This window comes from Pezoporus wallicus, unplaced genomic scaffold (assembly GCF_028554395.1).
Source record: "Pezoporus wallicus isolate ANWC-B61680 ecotype Strahan unplaced genomic scaffold, APGP_CSIRO_Pwel_v1 contig_7835, whole genome shotgun sequence".
In the NCBI taxonomy this organism is placed as follows: domain Eukaryota; kingdom Metazoa; phylum Chordata; class Aves; order Psittaciformes; family Psittacidae; genus Pezoporus; species Pezoporus wallicus.
This window is the reverse complement of record NW_026636866.1, coordinates 2,544,325-2,565,111: the sequence shown is the minus strand read 5'-3', so window position 1 is coordinate 2,565,111 and position 20,787 is coordinate 2,544,325. Positions and strand designations below refer to the sequence as shown.

The 20,787-nt window shown below is 39.9% G+C and overlaps 2 protein-coding genes across 3 annotated transcripts in view; both read right to left on the bottom strand.

The window, feature by feature from the left end:
• Positions 1-1,305: 1,305 nt before the first annotated feature.
• On the bottom strand, positions 1,306-8,480 carry GCSH (glycine cleavage system protein H). Of its 2 annotated transcripts, none has more exons than XM_057401940.1 (5): positions 8,349-8,480; positions 4,873-4,967; positions 3,657-3,720; positions 2,004-2,135; positions 1,306-1,435 (listed from the first exon to the last, which is right to left on the bottom strand). In XM_057401940.1, the coding sequence occupies exons 1-5, from the start codon at positions 8,470-8,472 to the stop codon at positions 1,338-1,340; spliced, it is 513 nt and encodes a 170-aa protein (XP_057257923.1). In that variant the 5' UTR covers positions 8,473-8,480; the 3' UTR covers positions 1,306-1,337. The 2 variants fall into 2 exon arrangements, with proteins under 2 accessions (XP_057257923.1, XP_057257924.1); XM_057401941.1 differs by having other exon boundaries at positions 4,873-4,952.
• Positions 8,481-8,736: 256 nt separating this feature from the next.
• PKD1L3 (polycystin 1 like 3, transient receptor potential channel interacting) overlaps positions 8,737-20,787 on the bottom strand; it is a 42,722-nt gene continuing 30,671 nt past the window's right edge. Inside the window, exons 33-44 of the mRNA XM_057401945.1 lie at positions 20,463-20,694; positions 19,932-20,028; positions 18,347-18,487; positions 17,511-17,696; positions 16,358-16,685; positions 15,765-15,898; positions 14,757-14,884; positions 14,235-14,395; positions 12,478-12,688; positions 11,079-11,180; positions 9,871-10,002; positions 8,737-9,000 (exon numbers count right to left, since the gene is read on the bottom strand). Coding sequence (XP_057257928.1) covers positions 8,875-9,000; positions 9,871-10,002; positions 11,079-11,180; positions 12,478-12,688; positions 14,235-14,395; positions 14,757-14,884; positions 15,765-15,898; positions 16,358-16,685; positions 17,511-17,696; positions 18,347-18,487; positions 19,932-20,028; positions 20,463-20,694 — 1,978 coding nt within the window. The 3' untranslated portion in view covers positions 8,737-8,874. The remainder of the gene's footprint in view (positions 9,001-9,870; positions 10,003-11,078; positions 11,181-12,477; positions 12,689-14,234; positions 14,396-14,756; positions 14,885-15,764; positions 15,899-16,357; positions 16,686-17,510; positions 17,697-18,346; positions 18,488-19,931; positions 20,029-20,462; positions 20,695-20,787) is intronic.

Below are 20,787 nucleotides of genomic sequence, written 5' to 3'. Positions count from 1 at the left end.
AAAACACCAATCACTTTGACATCCTCATAGATCATAATAAAGCCCTACATTTTTACATATTATAAAGGTTTCTGTATAACCTGCAGTGTATTTCTGCCCTTTAGAAGAGCTGTGCTTTTGAAAGGAACTTCCAAAGGAATGTGAATTTTGCCTTTGTCATCTTATATGGCTTAAACATTCCCCTCCTTCCTCTTAGATTAACTTACAGATACTTGCCTTTCATCCCCATTTTGTGCTTCGCTTCCAATCATTACTTTAAAATTGTGGAACAAAAATTTTAGACCAAAACTTTGCTGTACTATTATGTTTCCCTGGAGTGCAGGTCTGTATAACTCAACCTTAGCCTTAGATGTCACAGCAACTTTGAATGCACATTGGCAGATTCATTAACTATTACATCTAATGGGATCAGCTGCTTCAGTTAATGGCTTGCCAAGTGAAAGTTTTAGTTGCATGCCCGTAATGTCCTTACAGCAGTGTGACGACTGGATCTGACAGACACATTACATGTGTCTGCCATTACATGCCAAACTATGACTGATCACACAATTCCCACAAATATCTACCCTTCTGAAATCACCAGTTGCTAGGAAAAAAAAATGTAGAATTCCTTAATTACTTGTGACATAGGTAGTGTTTACTATTCACTAGACAAAAAAAGATACAGCCTGAACAATCCCCTTTAAAATGCTGATAAACTATCATCACATGAGTTTTGTGTATTAAGAAAGCATATAAATCAGAAGACAAGGACCACACCTTCTGCCTCTAAGACAGAACTATTTGACTACATAGTACAGTGAAAAAGGAAAACAAAGGATTAATAAATTCTGTAAAGAAGTAAAAGTCATGCAAAGAGGTAGCTGATATGGCTTCTTTTTTTGGTATTATCTCTGCAACTATAATTAGGAAAAATATTAGGAGGTTAGGCAGACACCCCTTTTCAGTATCTTGGGAGCATTAGAAAAGTATTTCAACGAAAGCTCTAGTCCAGGTTAAGAGAACAATCATGCGTCCACTTGTTAGCATATTAAGGCTGTTGTTAATAAACTTGATTGTCAAATAATTCTTGGAAAGTATGTATTTTAGCAAATAAATTTTGTTTCCCAATATATTACAGAGAACATCCTGAAGTTACATAAATCAGACAGAGTAAAACACCCTTGCAGCTATACAGATGTTAAACATTTTCATCACTGTAATTATTTATGGCACTGTATACATGTGGGATCACAAGTGGGATTTTTCAGGTTGCCAAAACAGGATATTCTGTACTTCACTGATTGATGACAAACTATATTGAAATATTTTATATGGATTTATTTCATTATTCCAGCTCAGTCCTCAATGGATTTTATGTACTTCTCATAGGCGTCTTCATTCATCAGTTCATCAAGTTCAGCAGGGTTTTCCACAGTCATCTTGATAAGCCAACCTGAAGTTAGGAAATGAAAAACAGTTGCTAATATCCTACAAGAAAGATTCATTCACGTCTTAGAAAAGTGCCCCCAGTAGGCTACAAGCCCTCTAACACTGGTACAATCAACAGGATTTCTTGTGCAGGCAAAACAATGTTTTAATACTTTTTTTTTTAATAAAATGAACAACCAACCTGTCATAAGAAATGGCCTTTGAGCCAGACCAGCTATCTAATTTAGTACTGTCTGATAGTGGCATCAAGGAGACACTGTCTAGAAAGACAGCCTGACCTCTTGGTATCATAAGCTGCTACAAGAGGGGAAGAGAAATGTGATGAAGGGAAACAGATTTAAATGCAACCACAGTCTATGTCTGAAGAGAACATGGTGTAAAAAACAGGCGCCAGCAAAGACCAGACTACACTAATGCTTTCATGTTAAATTCTACTGCGCTTGAACTGTATTCAACATATTCCATTTAAATCTTCACACCATTGAACGGAAAGAACTAGGAACTGAAGAGCCATTTTTGCTAGCAAGAACCCAGGTGGTATTCATTATCCAAAGATAAAAATGACATCTTACCATCTTGATAACAGGATTTATTGACAAGCCCTGGATTATCTGCAAGGGCATCATTAACTGCAGTCACTTCTCCCGAGAGAGGCGAGTAGAGTTCACTAGCAGCTTTCACACTTTCCAAAGCTCCAAACTCATCTGAAACATAGAATATGGTGGAACATTTTTTAAAGGAAAATACAAAGCACTTTAGGTTTTTTTAGTCAGATGTTCTGGTGATGACCTAGCCATCGAACAATGCCTGGATCTTGAGCAAGGAAAACTGTCAGATATTGAATTCACCAACTTTATGACAACAATTAGCAGTATTAAATTTGGTAATTCATGCTAGTAGCTAGCTGGCTACTACAGAAGGGATGGAAATTTCTTACACGTAGTCTGATCCTTTGGCTAAAGCCCTGTAGCATATGGTTTGATATCAGGTTGGAAGGAACCACCTCCAGCCCTTGGGGCAAGAGACCTAAATAAACCCTCTAACTACAATTCAAACCTTTTTATATGTAATTCGGTTACAAAATAGACACAGCCACTATTTGGGAAATGACAGTTTTGTTTCAGAAACACTACTGAGTGCTACGTTTGCACTCAGAAAGCACACATTAGTATTCACAAGCACCATGATAGAGTCACCCAGCTGCCGTTCCCCTTTTTTCTGTTTTGTAGTCAGTTATGGAAACAATGCTTGGAGCAGTGTAACTCCAAGCCACAAGCAAACAAGACACAGGCGGAGGAACACAGAGCTGTCACAAGAGTAGATAGGCATGAGCAAGAGGAATCAGGGAACAACATGTTCTGAGAAAGCTTGGAATTAGACTAAAGCCAGAATAAGTAGAAAAGAACTAAATGGAAATGAAATTCCTTCAGATAAAACTACAAGTTGGTTAATTAAAGCCCTAAACAAAAAGACCTTTTGTTTAGGGTTTCACCATTCAATGTGATGTACTAGGTTTGGCCAAAACAGTTCCATATGAACCTATTCCACAAGTAGGATGGCAAAAGAGAGGCCTGCTACTTTACCACTATACTTTCTTTTTCTGCAATGTCTAAAGCTAATGACCACCTTTTCTTCATATACTAGCAAAAGAGCTCTCTGTAAATAGGCTTTTATTTTCTACCTGTTAGTGCCCACCCTTTTCTAACGTAGAAAACTACCCAACTGAATGATTTAAAATGTAACAATTTGTACATTGCTAATGAGCAAAAACCTATGATTACAGATGATACCCCAAAATTACTGAGTCTGTATGTTCACAGAAAAATTAGAGCTTGATATCAATTAGATGCTTCACATTGTAGAACTCATGAAGTGCCTAAATGCAGAATCACAAATAAGCCAGCCTGAACACTAGCAAGTCCAAATTAAAGCATAAATATTTTAAAAACAGAGCATAGGTAAAATCATTACCAAAAAACCTCAAATATTTTTAAAATAATTTCTTCACAGTTTAATAAGCAGGTATTTTCTGCTACCACAAATGGTCTGACAGTGAGAATTTGAAATAAAGCTCTTTGGTAGAAATAACCTGGATTTGTTTTGCATCCAGATGATTTGTAATGGTATTAATGAACATAAAGATTACTTCATAAAATTAATCTCTGCAAAGAGTGAGTGGGATGACTAGAATACTTACTTCATTAGAAATCAGAGCCAAAACTTACCATGTTTACTCAATTTTGTCCCAATTTCTGGAAGACTACAGTAAACAACATCTCCTAATGCCTCCTTAAAAGAAAAACAAAAGCACAAAGCGTACATTAAAGAAACTATACATAGGAGAGACCTGATATAGTAACTCTAGAATGTGTATATATGTAATCTCTGGCTCTAAATTAGGTCTCATTCTTTTAGGCATACATATTTTTTTCCACTTCTTTTTAAACATTTAACTTGGAAAATAATGCTTTAAATGCCCAATTACTGTTCATGTATTACAGTGTTAATAACCCACAGGCTGAGTTACAAGGCATGTATATATCAGCTCATCTTCACATCAGCTAGAGTAACGACTGTTTTAAAGGACAATGATCCCAGTGATTGGAGGAATACCCTTTTTGTTACTTCCAGTGCAGTTTGAAAGAAAATCCAGTGTTTCCTCTCCAGACATGGACAGCTGGACAGTTTGTCCTCACAGACTTAATGAGGAGCCTTATCACCACAAGAATCAGCTCAACCAGAACAGGCGCCTGCCTCTTCACTGACAAATGTACCCTATCTCACAAAAGACTAGAGATCTTACAGTGTATTCGTGTTACTTAGAAAAAACAGAGATCATGGGAAATGCTGCTTGTCCTACAAAGCATTAATTCCACTTCACTGATAGCTTCTCATGTAACAGTTTCTCAAGTTTCACATACAGTGAATCTTAACCTGAATTTGCCCGTGACCATTCCAAATCAAGTACTTGCACGAGTACAAAACAACCCAGAGGAATTCCTAACCTAGAGTAATAAATATATGCCATGTTGTACCAGTATTCACAATTGTTCTTTAACCAGAGGGAGTGCACCATATTCCCGTTCAAGGGAAATTTGACATAAAAAGTGCACAATATCCTCTATGTAGCCACAAACTCCTCAGGCCTTTATGAACTCGGGTAATAGAGGAGGTTTTGAATTCTGCTGAACCACTGAGTTTCTCATCAAGTTCAGCTCTCCATAGGCTCAATCTGAAATGATTAAGAATTTATCAGGATGCTGAAGCAACATTCACAAAAACTGTGAAAGATCCAAGTCCAAAAATCATGTCTAGCAGACAGCATATGCAGTTAGAACAGTAAAAAACAGTAAAAAAAACCACCTGTCCATGGTGCAAGGACAAGAACAGGTATGCATAAATAAATATTGCAGACTTGGGTAAAGGGGGAGGGATCGATACCTGTGCAAAATTGCTGATTCCTACTGTTCCAATGCCATTTTCAACAGATATCCATTCATGCTTGTCTGTGAATTTGCGGGCTAAAATGAAACAAACTTGGTATTTCAGAAATAAGTGACATTGTTCACTTAGATACAGTAACACATTTACACTGTCAAACTGTGCTTGCTTTTTTAGTGAGGTCTGTTTTGTTAGCTTTTCTTGGAAAACAGGATATAAAATTTACAGAAGCATTTTGTTCTGCTCGTGACATTCTTAGTGATGCAGTAGAACCTCACTAGGTGTTCCGCTGAGAGTATTTTATGACATGCAATCATCTAGAGACTGATAAAACACAGGAGCGAAAGGAGTAATTCTACTTCAAACAAAAGTCTAAGTCTGAAGCATATGTGTACTCATTCCTATGATGGCATCGTGGCTTTTCAAGCATATTTACTGCTTGTTTCTGACAACCACTTTATTATTCCAGGGAAGGCCAGTGTTAATGACGCATTAGAAACTGTCAGCACTACAGCATCTTACACAAAGTACTTACAGAGCCATGAAGTAAAAAAGTTGCAGCCTAGCAAAAGGGGCTGATTCCCTTCCCTCCCCTGATACATCCTATAGAGTCTATTTCTCCCAGCTTAATGTTGTCACAGATCTGTGGAAAATTGAGGCAAATTGATACAGACCAAATTAACAAAGCTACTCATCCAGACAACTTACTTAAGAAAATGCGCTTGCTGTTATCACTGTTACTGTAGGAACACCATGATTATTCTGTATAGTTTTAAAATCAGCATAATTAAGACCCTGTTCAGTCTTTTCACAGCAATCTGGCAATTCTACATATATTTTAGATCTATAACATTTGGGGCAGCTTGTACCAGCTTTTATTTCTTCCTATAAAGTCATACAGAGAGACTTCAGAAGAATTAATTGAAATAGGTAACACTTTTCTCACTCACATTTTACCTGGAACTTTTCTTACTCGGAGCATTTTCAGCCTGGTTTGTCTGCTTTCTCAGTTCCATGGTTTCCACATGGAACTTTCCCCCTTTTTTATTAACTTATTTTTAATTTTCACTTGTAGCACCTATCCAATCAGGCAAGGGATGGGCTAGAAGCTGGAGAATACAACTTCTTAAACAGAGCTCCCTGTGTGACAAGCACCAGAATAGCACAGCTGGACCTTCTCTTGAGTTCCAAATTCTCCTCTCAGGCTCCTCCTCTAGGCTGGACTCCTTATGCTGGATGGAGAAACTACACTGGCACAAATCCTTCTCCATTGTCTACACATGAAGGAGAACAGAAGTTCTCACTGTAGACCTGCTACAATCTTTCCTCTCTAAGTCAGTCATATTTTGAGCTGTTTCAGTTGTAGTGATCTTCTCATTTATGTCTGAATATGTTTAAGAGAAGTAAGTCTCAGGTAAAGTGGTTTATCTTTGAAGACAATCCAAGTTTTACAGACCTCAGTAGAGCAATACATGTTTTTGCAAGTATAGTACACAAAAAATTTAGAGTAAAATGCAAATATTAAGTATTTTCTAAATTTTCCAAAACCCCAGAGAATTTCAGGTAGCACTATTTCTACCTACGAAAATCCCTCAGGACACATTCTAATAAAAGAAACCAAAAGTCTTAAATCATTTTAGGTCATGACATTAAATCCACAGGAATTTCTTTGGAAATGAGTAACAAACCATAAGAATGGACAATGATGCAATCTCAAACCCAAGGTGAGCATCTGTGACACTACATGTCACAACGAAGCCAACCTCTGTCTTTTTTTTTATGCAGGATAACAATATAGCATATGATTAGTTTATAAGTCAAGGTTAAAAAAAGATAATAAAAAGAAATCCAGAAGACTTCCACAATCAGTTCAGAACAGAGCAATAAAATGTTCTCAACAGCTGGAAGAGCACTGAAGTTTGTTGAAGGACAAATTAAAAAATTAGACTTGAACAATTCTAAGCACGCAACAAAACCACTGTAAATAAAGGTCAAATTAAAGAGTTAATAAGTAATCTCAAAATCTGACCTTCGATCTTATGTAATCAGCTCACTAAATAAATCAAACTAAACAAATATGAACTGTCAAAGCACACCATGTCTCTTCTGTGAGCATTCTTTTCCAGGAAAGCAGCAAAATTTACTCTAGTTTCATTCATTTCAACAGGACCTTGTTATCAGCTTAACCAGCACATTCCGAATTCAGACCGTCATTTAACTTAGCCTGCATCTATTAAGTATTTCATAAATATATATCTGAAGAGTGAAGGAAAACTCACACCTCCACAAAGAGGCATACAACATTTTTCCTCTCTGCCTAAAACAAAATCATAGTTTATGGTTTTGTTTCAATTTATAGCTACAGAAAAGCAATGGGTATATTAAACAATTAGAATAGTAAAAAAAAAGCTGATTTTGAGTCAAATTGCAACTAATGACTAATAATTTCTCTCACTTGGTGCAGAAGACATTTAAAAAGATAGTCTTCCAACCTATCTGGAAGGACGTTTACGACCTTTTCTTAGTGGCAATCATTTCTTTTATAGCATATTGTCCTCTTTACCTTTTCAAAATTTGTTTGCTGGGGTATCAATATTTTTCAGGCTTTCACTCACAGGGAGCTTTGACAGCAGAAGACACCTTCAGAATTAACTACTTCAAGTACAAAATCACACCAAGCACCAATGTGCAACCCCATCTCCTGCCTTACCCTTTCTGTAGCTGTGCTGCACAGGAGCTGCTGAGGCAGCGCCAAACTTTAGCTCAAACAGCCCCAAGGCCCTAAAACCCTGGTTATGTTTCCTGTCAGCACACCTAAACTAATTGCTGCCGGCTTCCCTCCTCCCGGCTGTGCCCCTTTCTGGTCCTGCTACTGATGCTCCTCAGACAAGGATCCTGCTTCCCGCTTGACAAGATACCCACTTCCTTTGTCAAGTTCACGTCTCCATGCTCGCCCCGCTCTGCACCCTGGCTGAGGCTGGAAAGGGACAGGGCCACTTGGCTTTTTGCTGCAGCATGGATAGGAGGTTAAAAGTTTCCTGCCATCTAACGGAGGCGAACCTGCTCCTCAGGGGAGGAGGCACCGGGAAGGTGTCAGCACCAGGGGCAGGTGAAACCGCGCTCTCATTGCCCCTTGCGGCTACAAACCCTCGCCGGCCTTCAGCCATCTTGCGGGGCCCTCCAGGTCCCCACACGGGCACCCGGGATGGAGATGTCCGGCTGCAGCCCCAGGGAGATGCGGCACCCCGCTCCCCGCAGGCCCCGTGCGCGCCGCACACGGAGTACCCGCGCTCGCCGGGGCCAGCAGGCGGAGAGCGACCGCTGGCGCTGCTCCGCGCACCGAGCAGGGGGCTCACCTCAGCCCCGGGCGGCGGCGGCACCGCTCCCCACAAGGCCGGCCCGGCCGCAGCCGCAGCCCACCCTCCCCTCCTGGCAGCTCTGTCAGAGCGGGACCGACGGCTCCCCAGGCAGCTCACCAGACAGCACCAGCGAGCTGGTGGCCAGCCTCCTGGCCGCGAGCACCCGCGGCGGCGGCGGCGAGAGGCGCGGGCAGCGCGGCGCCAGGCCCGGCCCGACCCGCCGGAGCGCTCGCAACGCCATCTTGCAGCGGCGAGCGGGCGGAGCCGCGCAGAGCGCCCGCCCCACGGGAGCGCGTCAGGGGCGGCCGTGATGGGTCCCCTCAGCGCAACGGCCCCGAGCCCGGGGTCGGCGTCTGCCTCTGGCGCTTGCTCGGTGGAAAGAGTGGTTTTTAACCCAAACCGTGCAACAAACGCTCATTGTTTATTACATACAAATCCACAGTACGCGCATGCACGACGCTCTGTTTTAGGTTTAGCGCTGTTTCTTAGCTGATGCTCCTAAATAACATGTCGACTATGGTTTATTGGTTGAATACCACAACGTTTCAGTCAGAAGCTATGGTAACCTAAGTCAAGTGATTGCAGCTGGTAGTTAAAAAGTAAATCTTCCACCCCCAAGGGGACTTTTCGATGTGATTATTATTCAGTCGTTGGCAGGTTGTTCCAGTTGGTCGTTAGTGACTGGTGTCTCTTCCTTCTTGCATTTAATCCCAAAGAAACTGAAAAGTTTCAATAGCATTAGGTCAACAATCTCCTCTTCTTCTGAAGCCTGAAATAACAGTTAAGAAGTAAGTTACTTGGATGCACAGACCGGAAGTGGATACAGCCTCTGCCATAAGAGGGGATCACAATTTGAGGTGAGATAAACTAACTTTCACTCCAGCAAAGCATGAGTTAAACCACAACTATGAGTAACTGCCAAAGCAGAGCATCATGCCAGTATTTTTATCAAGACAAAAGTCCCAGATGGACCAGATGAGCCTTGAGGTCCTTTCCAACCTCGTGTTGCGGGATTCTATGAACGTGGGTGAGGAAGTCTGGGCTCTGCCAAATCCCATGGAAATCTGGTTACGGGAGCCTGGAGTTCCTTTGGTGGCTACCCTGCAGCTGGTGGTGTATACATACAGTGAGCCACCCAACATTTCTACATGAAGCAAATGAGAAAAAATAAAAAACACTTGTTTTCTATTGGCTGTGTACTTTGTTTTCATCTTGCTTGACTTTATTTAAAACACGGAATTTTGGATAGTACCGGAGTACTAACCTGGATTTTGCTCTGTGCTGTCAATAGCTTAGATGGGTCAGACACAGTGACACTTTTAAAAGGAGCTGTAAAGTCCTCATGGACTTTGATGTCTGTTTTGGCACTGATTTCAATGGAGCCAGGCACAAGTCTAAGACTTTTGCTGGATTTAATGAGTGAACAGAAGGCTACAAATCAGATCTTGTGCTGAATCTGAGTAGGGATTTGTCTGAACAGGAATGGACAGTGTAAATCTGGAAAATCTGAAGTGTGATTTATAAGTAAATGAGTTGGACTGAGTTTACAAGGGTTTCATCCAATGGTGGAATACCTAAATCATGAGTAAGCACTGCGCAATAAATGTTAAACACAAAGGGAGAGCATACATGAGCATACCTGGTGGTGCTTCTGCTCATCACTGAAAGCAACCAGAATCACTGAGATGAACAGATTCAGTACCACAAATGTCATGAAAATTATGCAGGATCCAATCAAGAAGGAGCCTAAAATTGGATTGTAGTCCAAGACCTGTAGTATTCATAATGTAAGACATTGTATATTGATTGTAAAAGCAAAAAAGCATACACACAAGCAGTTAAGACACAGTAAGGAGTTTGTCTCTTTGAAAATCCTTGTGGCTAATAAATTATACTACATGTATGTATATGCATTTTCTTCTCTAATCAATTTCCTATGCTGATAGAATATTTTATATCTATGATATATGACTATGGATAATCTTTGGGGTTTTTTAAGTATTTGCATTTGACTGTGTTAGTATGAAAGTTTCATGTGAAGGGTTGACAAGCCTGGAGGCATGTTTATGCACAGAACAGCTCCATCATGCTTCAGCTTTCAAAGTAGAAGTGAAATCTCTATGTTCTTATTTTATTTTCTTGTATGCTTTACAAAGAAGCCCAGTCAGATTGTCACAGACATAAACTAAGTGTTGTGTAAAAGTAAAAACCTATAATTTGCATGTAAGCTATATCCTAGGAATATGTTTTGATTATTAACAACATCAGTGGGATGAACATGTGAAAAACTTTGTGTCCAATTACTGATCTTCAAAGCTACCCATACCCTGTTTTATCTGTGGTAGGAGATCTGCCAAGGAGGACTTCAGTCAGAGATGTCTGTGAACTGGCTTAATCCACAAAGAGCTGTTCAAAAGACAATGTAATATTTGAAAGAACTTCATGGAAAGTTCAAGAATAATAAAATCAAATGTAAAGTTCCCTTGTGGAAGGCCTTGCCTTTCTCAGGAAGCTGATGAGTGTGTGCTCATTTCTGTCTGTAGCTTTCTAAGGAAATTACTGAAAAATTTCTGTAATCAATAAGTAACAAATCTAGCTAAAATGTGAGCGCTTCTGTCAATGCAAGGTTCATTCTGCATCTGAGACTGATGCTCAAAATGGGATGTGAGATACATTTTGCCTGGGGTCTATTTCTTGATGAGAAAAGCTTTAGGAAGCTGTGGAGCTTCCAAAATTAGATTAATTTCTAGCACTAACTGAAAGTCTTTCTATTTGCTGGGTCAAAGCACATTTGATAGCTGAGATGCCAATTATACAGTGATAAACATTGAAAATTAGAGGTGATACCTCCTCATAGTTGAAGATTCCCAGCTGAAGACTGACCATGGTCTCTGCTGAATTAAAGAGAGTTTTGTAAGAGGAGAGCTTCCAGCCGAATATCAGGTTTGTCTGCAGAGGGAAGAAGACATACCTTGTGTCACAATCTGAGTCCTTGCTGCAAAATCAGCTAATGACTGCTTTATGCAGAGGAAGCTCTCCCACCTTGTTACCAGAGCCATGAAGCTTTTTCTGCAGTTTGGGGTTTTTTTTTGTTTGTTTACAAACAGGGGAAACACTAGATAAGGTCACAGAAGACTAGCTTAGAACTGAGAACTGGGTTTACACTTCCTGAACTGTGTTTAGCTGTCAGACCTTTTATCATGGCTATGAGAATGTCTTATATCTGCTCACTCACTATATATGTAAAAAATATGGAAATACATGACAAAACATGTCATATTTTAGCCTACCTTCATGAAGCAGATTTATCCCTGCATAATTAACCAAATTAATCACAGTCACAAACACATACCTTTCAGTGCATAGATCCTTCCAAATAGGCAACCCTCTTGTTTGCCCTCAGTGACCAAGATGCTATTTTCTTAATTTGTGGGCCTACTGTGTCTGATTTTAAATAGGGGTTGCTGCAATCTCAACTTTTCTCCATCCCTCTGCTGCTTTCTTTTACAGCTTCATCATTTGCATGATGTGACAACAGGCTTTGCTGTGGAACTGATTTGATCACTTACTTTGCCTTTGGCTACACCAGTGCCTAAAGCTACTCAGTTGCTAAAGTGTCAATGCTGGAGGAAGAGATGAGGAATGTGAAGTCAGGCAGTGTGAGGGCACAGCAGGTTCCATTTGTCACAGGACTGCCCTTTGTAGGACAGTTTGGATTTGGCTCAGATGATTTCCCCATTTACAGAGATTTTGCAATTGAGATGTGCCGAATTTCCTCCATCAGTCTGCCAGAACATTTACATGAAACATTTCAGCTAAATCAGTAAATATACATAAACAGTTGCAGTCCAATAATTCTTTAATCTTGTTAGAATTAAAATACCATTTTATTTGCATAAGTATTCCTGAAACAGGCAGAAGAATAATTATTTCCCACTTAAAAACTAGCCAAATAGAAAATGACACTTGCTGCACTCTCCCGAATTTAGGCTTTATCCAGAAAATTTTTCTATACTTTCTTTTTTTGTCACGCCTGTTACACTGAGATAATCCAGTTTTTCATCTCCGTGTTTGGTTTTCGTACTAAAGAATTGGGCTCCAAGCTGCTAACCTAAGATGTAGGTAGGCAGCTTTATTCAATTTTAAATTTCAAAGCTATGTTGCTTTCACCATTCAGAAATAATTAATTTAACTTGACAGTATGTGGATACAGACTGCATACAACAGAAACCACAGCGATACTCACAGCAATGGAATAAGCGAGGAACATGATTGCAATAACAGTGATGAATCCAGAGATATCACCCCACGCCCTTCTTAGGGTTGAAGTAATCATGTTTATTTTAGGATTGAGCCTCAGGAGATGCCACAGTTTCACTGTGGAGAGAAGCACTAGGAATGCAATCAGGTAGCCAAGAACTGCATCGGCTCTTGCTGTTTCATTAAAGCTTATGCAGCTGGTAAGAAAAAAGAAAAGACGTAGTAGACCCTGCATACAGAAGCTGTTAAGTGCATGAATGAGTATGCTGGAAAACCCAATCGTGCTGTCCTTGTTTCCAGTGGCAAGCTAACTTGAGTTCCTACTTCAATGTTCCCATCTGTACTTCCTGCTGTGAGCACACAAAAATTTCAGTTACATACAGCAGAGCTTTTTATCAATGTTAGCTAGAGCTGAGAAAGGGTTTAGGCTGTAGCCCAAGTGCTGCTCAGTTTCAGCAAGTCACAGCTTAAAGCCAGCTAATGCAAACTTACTATCAAAATTCTGACTTTTAGAAAGATAGGTTCTTCTGTGCATGTGTAGTTGAGAGGATGGTGCAGTGCAGCTAGCAGGATGCACCAGGTGTGACAGGATTAGCCAAATTCCAACCAGTTGTGTGAGAAGCTACTGTAAAGTAAGTAAAAGACTGAAGGTCAGAACTGTGATCTGTGACTGAATTTGTTAGCTGAAAAAAAACCTTGGTAATACTTACTTGCCCTTTATAAAGGTAGCACATTGTGCTTACGATTTTGTTTACAACAGAGGTGACCACAAATAGATTTTATAAATCTTGTATGCTAATACAGGACATGACCTATAACCTAGATGATCTATGCATGCTGCACTGGCAAGAATACAGCTATCAGGTTAAGGGAAGTGTTTGTTCTTTCATTGAGCACTTATGAGGTGGCATATAGAATATTGAGTCCAGTTTTGGGCTCCCCAGTGCAAGGAGGACATAGAGTCCAGTAAAGTGGCACTGGCATGGTTGGGAGTCAGGGTACGGGACAAGAGAAGGATGTCAGAGCTGGGTCGGTTCAGCATGGAGAAAAGAAAGCTAAGTAAGGCCTCTAATTACAGTCTGTAAATACCTAGTCAGTGTTTACAGAGAGGATGCACAATGAAAGGATGCAAGACAACAGCCACAAGCAAGAGGAATTCCATCTGGACATGAAAAAAAACATGTTCTTTTATTTCCCCCCGTGAGAGTGGTTCAGCACTGGAACAGGGGTCCGGGGAGGCTGTAGAACCTCTGTACTTGGAGATACTGAAAATTCAACCAAAGCAAGCCCTGAGCAACTTGATCTAATTCCACAGGAGGGGGTTGGAGCAGGGACCCCCAGAGGTCTTTTCCTTCCTAAATTATCCTGCGATTCTGTCATCTATTTCCTGAGTTGAACATTTTTTAACAGATGTTACCATTTTCCACTCTGTATTTAATAGTCCATTACTGTCTTATAAACAATTGTTGATTGAGAGGAGTGTGATGCAGATAGATGGGAAACCAGCAGCTAAGATAGGGACTTGGTGCTCAAGTCTGCTGGATTTTATTAGAGCAGTATCAGAAGAAAATCCTGTTGCTGACACACATCTAAGCCCAGAAATACTTACATGCTTCATGAGCATAGCCATATGGGGTAGCATTATCTAGCACAGACAAGCTGCTGTCTGGGAAGATGAAAAACAGAATTGTTTCTGCATAAGTAGCACCAACAAATATTGCACTAAATAGCACTAGTACTTACTCCTCTTTGTGTTCCTGGTAGTAGCTGATGTCTCTGGTCCCAAGGATTGTCCGCTTCACAAACACTGACAGAGCACTCCAGCTAATCAGTATGATGGTCATCTCCAGGAGATTCCACTTACTCTGGTAGTATCTCCATCTCTGAGTCTTCATCAGTTTTCCCTGTGAAAAGAACAGCTTTGCTATTTCAGTCTTGTGTCTCTATATCATACAAGACATCTCTGCAGGTCTGTCCTCTCTGCAATAAAGCAGACTGCTGCACATCAATAAAGCTACATTTTACACTATCTTTTCATTATCTTTCTCAAAAGAAGCATTCTGTCCAAATAAAGTGTTGCCTTCCTGTTATTTAATACAGATATAGTATCTGATTCAGTCTTCCATTGAAGTCAAGACTTCACCTCCACTGAAACAGGTCAACAGCAGCACTCCTGAAATCAAGTACAGTCTTAAAGTTTCTGTAAGTAAAATCAAAACCAGACATGAGATGCTGCTGTCAACTGACCTTTCTATTGGGCCTCACCTGTATGATCATGTAGTACACAATAAAGAGGAAATAAATTACTTCTGCTGCAACCACAAAGATGTGGAGACTGTTGGTGTATGGGTAAAGCTGGACACTTTGCAGCTCTGCGCTTGTGAAGAAGGCCCCTAAAAAACAAGCAACATTCACCTTGGTGCTCTGTTAATTACATCTTCTTGTTTTCATTCAAACAACTAAGTTCATCAGTAAGACTTCAATACTCACATTCATATCAGTGTGAGACTGAATCCAATTACTAAACTTAGATTCATACTTGATTATGTGAGTAGCCTTATAAGTGTTCTTTAAAATTTTCCTTGAATAAGAATTTCAGTCGATGGCTGTTAGAGTGCTAGTCTTTCTTGTATGACAACAGTCTCAGCAGGGCTGAATTTGGATTGGATTACAAATGCAGAAGTGAGGAGAAGCTGGATATGTAAATCTGAATCTCATTCTCGAAAGAAACTGGGCTCAGTTTTGAGGCCTGGTTTGGGCATTTTGCAATACTGGAAGAGGCTACTGCTCAGATTAAATGCTTTTCTATGCCTTCAAACCAGAATCTAGTTTCACTATTTCCTTTGTTGTATCCAGGTTATGTATTATATGGTTACACAGCTATATATTAGAAGTCTTCTGGAACAAAAAAGACAGACTGTTATTTGTACTTTTTTGTCTTAATTTTGTATTGATTAGCTGAGATATTGGTAAACATAATTTTTCTTGTTCCTGTTGTGTAAATTCTGGAAATAAGTTTCAGTATGTTTTCTTCCTCAGCAGATGACCACAGCATAAGCAAACATAAGATATTCCATTATGGTCTGTATTAATGTGATACTACATTTTCCTAAGTGGCTTATAAATTTTGTATTGATTCTGTTATGAGTAGACTTATTAAAACACTTCTGTTTACTGAATAAAGTAGGTAAACATTGAGAACATGTAAATCTACCCTCTGTAGGTGCATTGCTTGCTATGTTCAGAAATGTGTAACTTACAAAAGGTTCTCACCTAAAGCATTGGTTTCAAACATCAGGCATACAATGCAGAACAGGTTCACATTGGCATTGTAGACTGTGAATTCAACAAACACTGCTCTTGTGAAGGTGTCTAGCCAGACATTGTTGAAAAGGTACTGGAGAATTCTGCATAAAAATGTACAGTATCAAATGGAGGATAGGGGTTTTTGGATATACTCACAGAGAAAAACAGAGGTAAGATTATCAAGAGGACATCTGGTCTGTCAAGTCTGGGTATAGAGGATGTTTTTACTATTAATGTAGGTTTCTTTTTGCCTCTTCTGGAGAAACAGGTACCAGATATTGGCCAGTGCTAAACCTGAGATGCATCAGGTATCCAGCCATTTACCTCATATAGGTTAGGCAGAAAAGGTTCTGATTTGGGGCTCTGGTTGTTACCTAACATGGAGCAAGATGACAGGATCATAAACTACAATGATGGCACCACAATAGTATCTACAATATTCAGCACAATGCATAGCAGAAAAACTCAGGATGCAATCTGAAATGAATCTTAACTAGGGTAAAGAGCATCACTGACACCACAGCAAATACACCAGTAATTTACAAGACCACAAGTGGTACCTGGAGGCATTCTTAGGATCAGTTCCCAGGTGAACCACATATCCCCCTCCTCTGTAGATGGCAAGTTTGCCCCAGGTGGGCTGCCCTCTCAGTTTGGACTGACTCTGATACTGCCATGCTGAGCTCAAGTCAGAGGAGTTATCAACAACTGAAGTGTTCCAGCGCTCCCCATACACTGATGTATCTTCTGTTTTTGTGGAATATGGAGCATGGCATTCCTGAATTACATGCTGGAGTTCGGGAGAAACAGGGCAGGTGTCTCCTTTCACTCTTACTTGGCGAATTCGAGCACTACCCACCAGCTTGGAGTTGCCATCTGTAATGAATCCTAAACAGGAGATGGAAAAGAGCAGCACTGGCAATATGACAGAATTACTAATATTTCTTAATTTCATTCAGAATTTGCTGACACATTAATATTTTGCTACAGATTCTTTACTGAGAAACACTGTAAGTAAAATAGTTATGAAAATTAAGCCCTTGTGTTGATTTGAACTGAATTCTTAGATTACATCCATATGTAACAGAGGTCAGTATCACTACCTGTGTTTTATACAGAAGGAAAGTGAGGTCTGGAGAGGAAAGGGACTTGCTTTGAATCACACAGCAGAGTAGCTGTATGCAGTGTTCATTTGGCCACAACTGGTCAGTGCCTGTCATGTCCAATAAACAGCTCTGCTAATGTATTTCAGTATTTACTTGTAAGCAGGAAAATGGGCCATATTTGTTACTGGATATGCCTAAGGAAACACAGGGATATTGCATAATTAGCTTTCACAGTGACCTAAGGCATGATGCAAACAGAGCTCTCCTAGGAAAAGCTTTATAGGGCCACCTGTCTGCCATTATTTTTTTGAATTACAGGAAGAAACTCATGTAAAATTGAGGCATATATATGAATATCTGAAAAAAACTATGTAAAAACATTACAGTGCAGAACTTTTGGTTTATATTAAATATAAGGAAAATATCAGAGCACATTAAACTTGGCATCAAGCTGTAGGGTTTTTGTAATTCATGAATATTCATATTATAAGAATCCATACTTCCAGTCTCCTTCTCCAGTCAAATATGCATGTGCAAGTAAGGGGTATGTATAAAAGATAATGTTTCAGAATCTGGCAAGCTGAAGTGAAACAATGTGACTCTGCACCTTTATATGATCCATAAAGATTTTTGACCAAGGTAGTGTTTGCCCATGTGAAAAAATCCCGATAACTGTAGACACTGTGGAATCCATCTGTAAAGCTGTTCTCAATGTGTTTGTTTAGGTAGTAGGAATTGGGATCTCTCTGCCCATAGGCAACAAGTAACAGCATCCATAAAAAACCCAGATAGGCTGGAAAACAAGAAGAGACAATGCATGTGAGCTCAGATTTAATACTGCTGTTCAGAAGAGATTGCATGGATGGTTACTGCTTATTATCATAACTTACTAGGTTAAGGAGATGCTTTGCTAGACTCTGACTGACGAGTACTAATAAATTTACACAAGCTACAAGCATATCACATTTGGAATGGCAACTGTAAATAAAATGAGAAGTCTAACTTTGTTCCAAGTAAAGTTGAGGTAATCTTTTTCCATTGTTTTTAGAGGAAGTAAAACTGGGATTTAAATCATTATCTGTAGATACTCTCTGCTTTTAGAAAGATGGCCTCCATCTGTTTATTTATTTATTTTTTTATTTCAACTTCTTATCACTGACCTCCTCATTCTCCACTTTCTAATTCTTCTGTAACCTCACATGTAATCTGTTTCTTTACCATAAAATCAAGTCTTAGCCACACTTTTATCTCCAGCTACCCAGCTAATATTCCCACCTCCCTTCAGCTCCAGCTACCACTGAACAGCTGTCTCTATGCTGTAATGGCTGGAAGAAAGCTAAAGATACGCCAAAACTTTTTCACCCAAGAGAGCAATATTTTCACTGATAAAAGTACCAATGAATACTACTGAATACATCGAGATAATCTACATATGGATAATACCTAGGATTTCTCTGATGAGGGCAAATGCTTTCTGCTCCTTCATGCAGCTGATTTTCATTTTCTCCACATCAGCCGCAGGAGGTGGCAGGTAAATATTACTTTTACTGTCCCGTCGGGCTCCAAAGAGAGGGTGTGAATCCCCTGTGGGTGAGAGCAGTAACCCTGGAATTACTCAACAGATTGTCTATGTATGTCCTGCTTTTTGTTTCTTTTAACATCTTAAGTAACATTTCTCTTTAATGCTTTCCCTTATGAAGACAGGGAATGTGATTTAAACAGTTAGTATAGTAAGGCAAACAGGAGGAAAGGAGCTCACAAACACAGTGTGTTAGGTTTAGGAGCAGGTGTAGTCCAGTCTGTCTCTAGGCTGAGCATCTCAGAAGATGATGTATCCAGAGCCTGAGGCTGATCAGGGAGGAAGCTATATATCAGGATTCTTTGCTGTGCCCTAGGACTCCTGTCTGCTGGTGTCGGCTTTTTTTTAGACATGATTGTGATTGCAGAATCCACTGATTAAATGGAATAATACAGATAATTGTGCTTGTGGGAAAGTATGTGAACTGAGAACTTTCATGAGAAACTTAAAGGAGGTGGGAAATTTCCCTGAGAGGAAGTTCTAGATATGCCTGCAAGATAAAGATCTACCAGTCTAGTTGAAGAGTGTATTTTGTGCTGCATCACATGTCTATTTTCACTAGGTTGTGGAATAGTTACAGACATGAATGCTGAGATGTCTGTACAGAACTAAACCAAGCCTCCTTGTATATCTGTTTTTTCTTACATCTGATGTGAGAGTAAAATATTTAAGCATGGTTACTGCATACTAATAGCACTGATTCATTCATTTTACTATAGTGGCTTCAGTCAGTTTGTCACATTTTATTATTTTCTTCTGTAGGTGTTACTTGAACATTGACAGACTGAAAAGTGATTTACAGTTCTTGCAAGTGATTCTTGTGCAAGAATTTACAGTTCTTGTAAGTTCTGAAAAGCGATTTGCAGCTCTTGTACAATTCTTGCTCTAATATGAATCAATATAGGAGAATATTTTTTCCTGACATAGGCAAGCCAGGGATGTAGGGGAGGAAGGAGCTGGGTATCCTAGCAGCAAGTATGTCCTCTAGTAACAGGAAAAATGTCACAAAAGGGCCTGGGGAGATTGTGCATGTCTATGTGCATTTGCAGCAGTAAAAGGATAAACAACAAGATATTATTCTTTTGATCCAGAACTTCTTTTCATAAATCTTTTTCACCTTTTGATCTCTTACATTAAGTGTTCTGCAAGATTTATCCAGCGTACAATGGTATGGAGATGTTCTTTGTATGTTCTTCAACTGGCACAAAACTAGTTATTTAGGTTTGTTTCCACTTCCATGTTGATCTTGGGAATGCTGTTAGGTAGGCACATAAAAAACACAACTCTTGTGGCTTTAGTGATTTCTGCTAACCTTACTAGCCAAGATTCAGGTATATAAAGACAAACAGTGAAGTTCTCAGTTGAACTGAGTCACGTATTTGTGCATAAAGTACCCCAAAAGCTTGCAGAACACTCCCTTTAATAATTTCTCACTTTATAGGCAGTTACCTGGTGCAGCTAAAGGCCCATCAACAGCTGTGTTTTCTTCATCCTCATGTTCCACCTTCTTCAGAACCAGAGCAAAGAAAGCAGCAAATCCCAGCACCTGGAAAGAATTAGCTATAGATTCACCATATGTCCATTTCATATGAAGAAGCTCAGTCTTTGACCTGGATCTCTTTGGATCCAGGCACTGCAGGAGAGCACGTGTACTTTGGCTTTGTTGAACTCATGCAGTTGAAGCTGATAAACCAGAGAACAAGTGCACAGTGCACATCCAGCTAAATTGACTTTGCTGTATTATACATCGTCCCTGATCAGAAACATTATCACCTTTTAAACTCTGACAAAACAAGGGAGATGAAACTAATGGAGTGAATATCAGCAAAAGACAACAGACCCCTGTAAACCCCCTGCTAGCTCTTGTTTTAAGGGCAAAGACTTTTCATTTTACATGTTAAATCCTGTGGTTCTTTAGAATACTTGTCTTCCTGAAATGATAAATAGAATGGCCGATGGCTGTATTTCTGAGGAACTCACCTTTAAGGGCTGTGTGATGAAAAGACTTTCCAAGAAGGAGATGGCCATGGAGATCAGCCATTTGATGGAGTTCTCCTTGCCGTAATGCAGCCCATAGAGCATGGTAAAGAACCCAGATACACCACTGGTGGCTGCAACCAGGAACCAAGCAATGAACACAAACCACCAGGGCAGCCCTTTGAAAGAAGAACTTTTCTTGCCATCACTGGAGGAGCTTGGAGTAAGGGACAGCCTTGAGAGTCAACCAGAAGAGGAAAAGTCAGTTTGTAGTGGAACAGAAGCGAAGATCTCTTGTGATCACCATATAAAGGCCAGAGAGAGATAA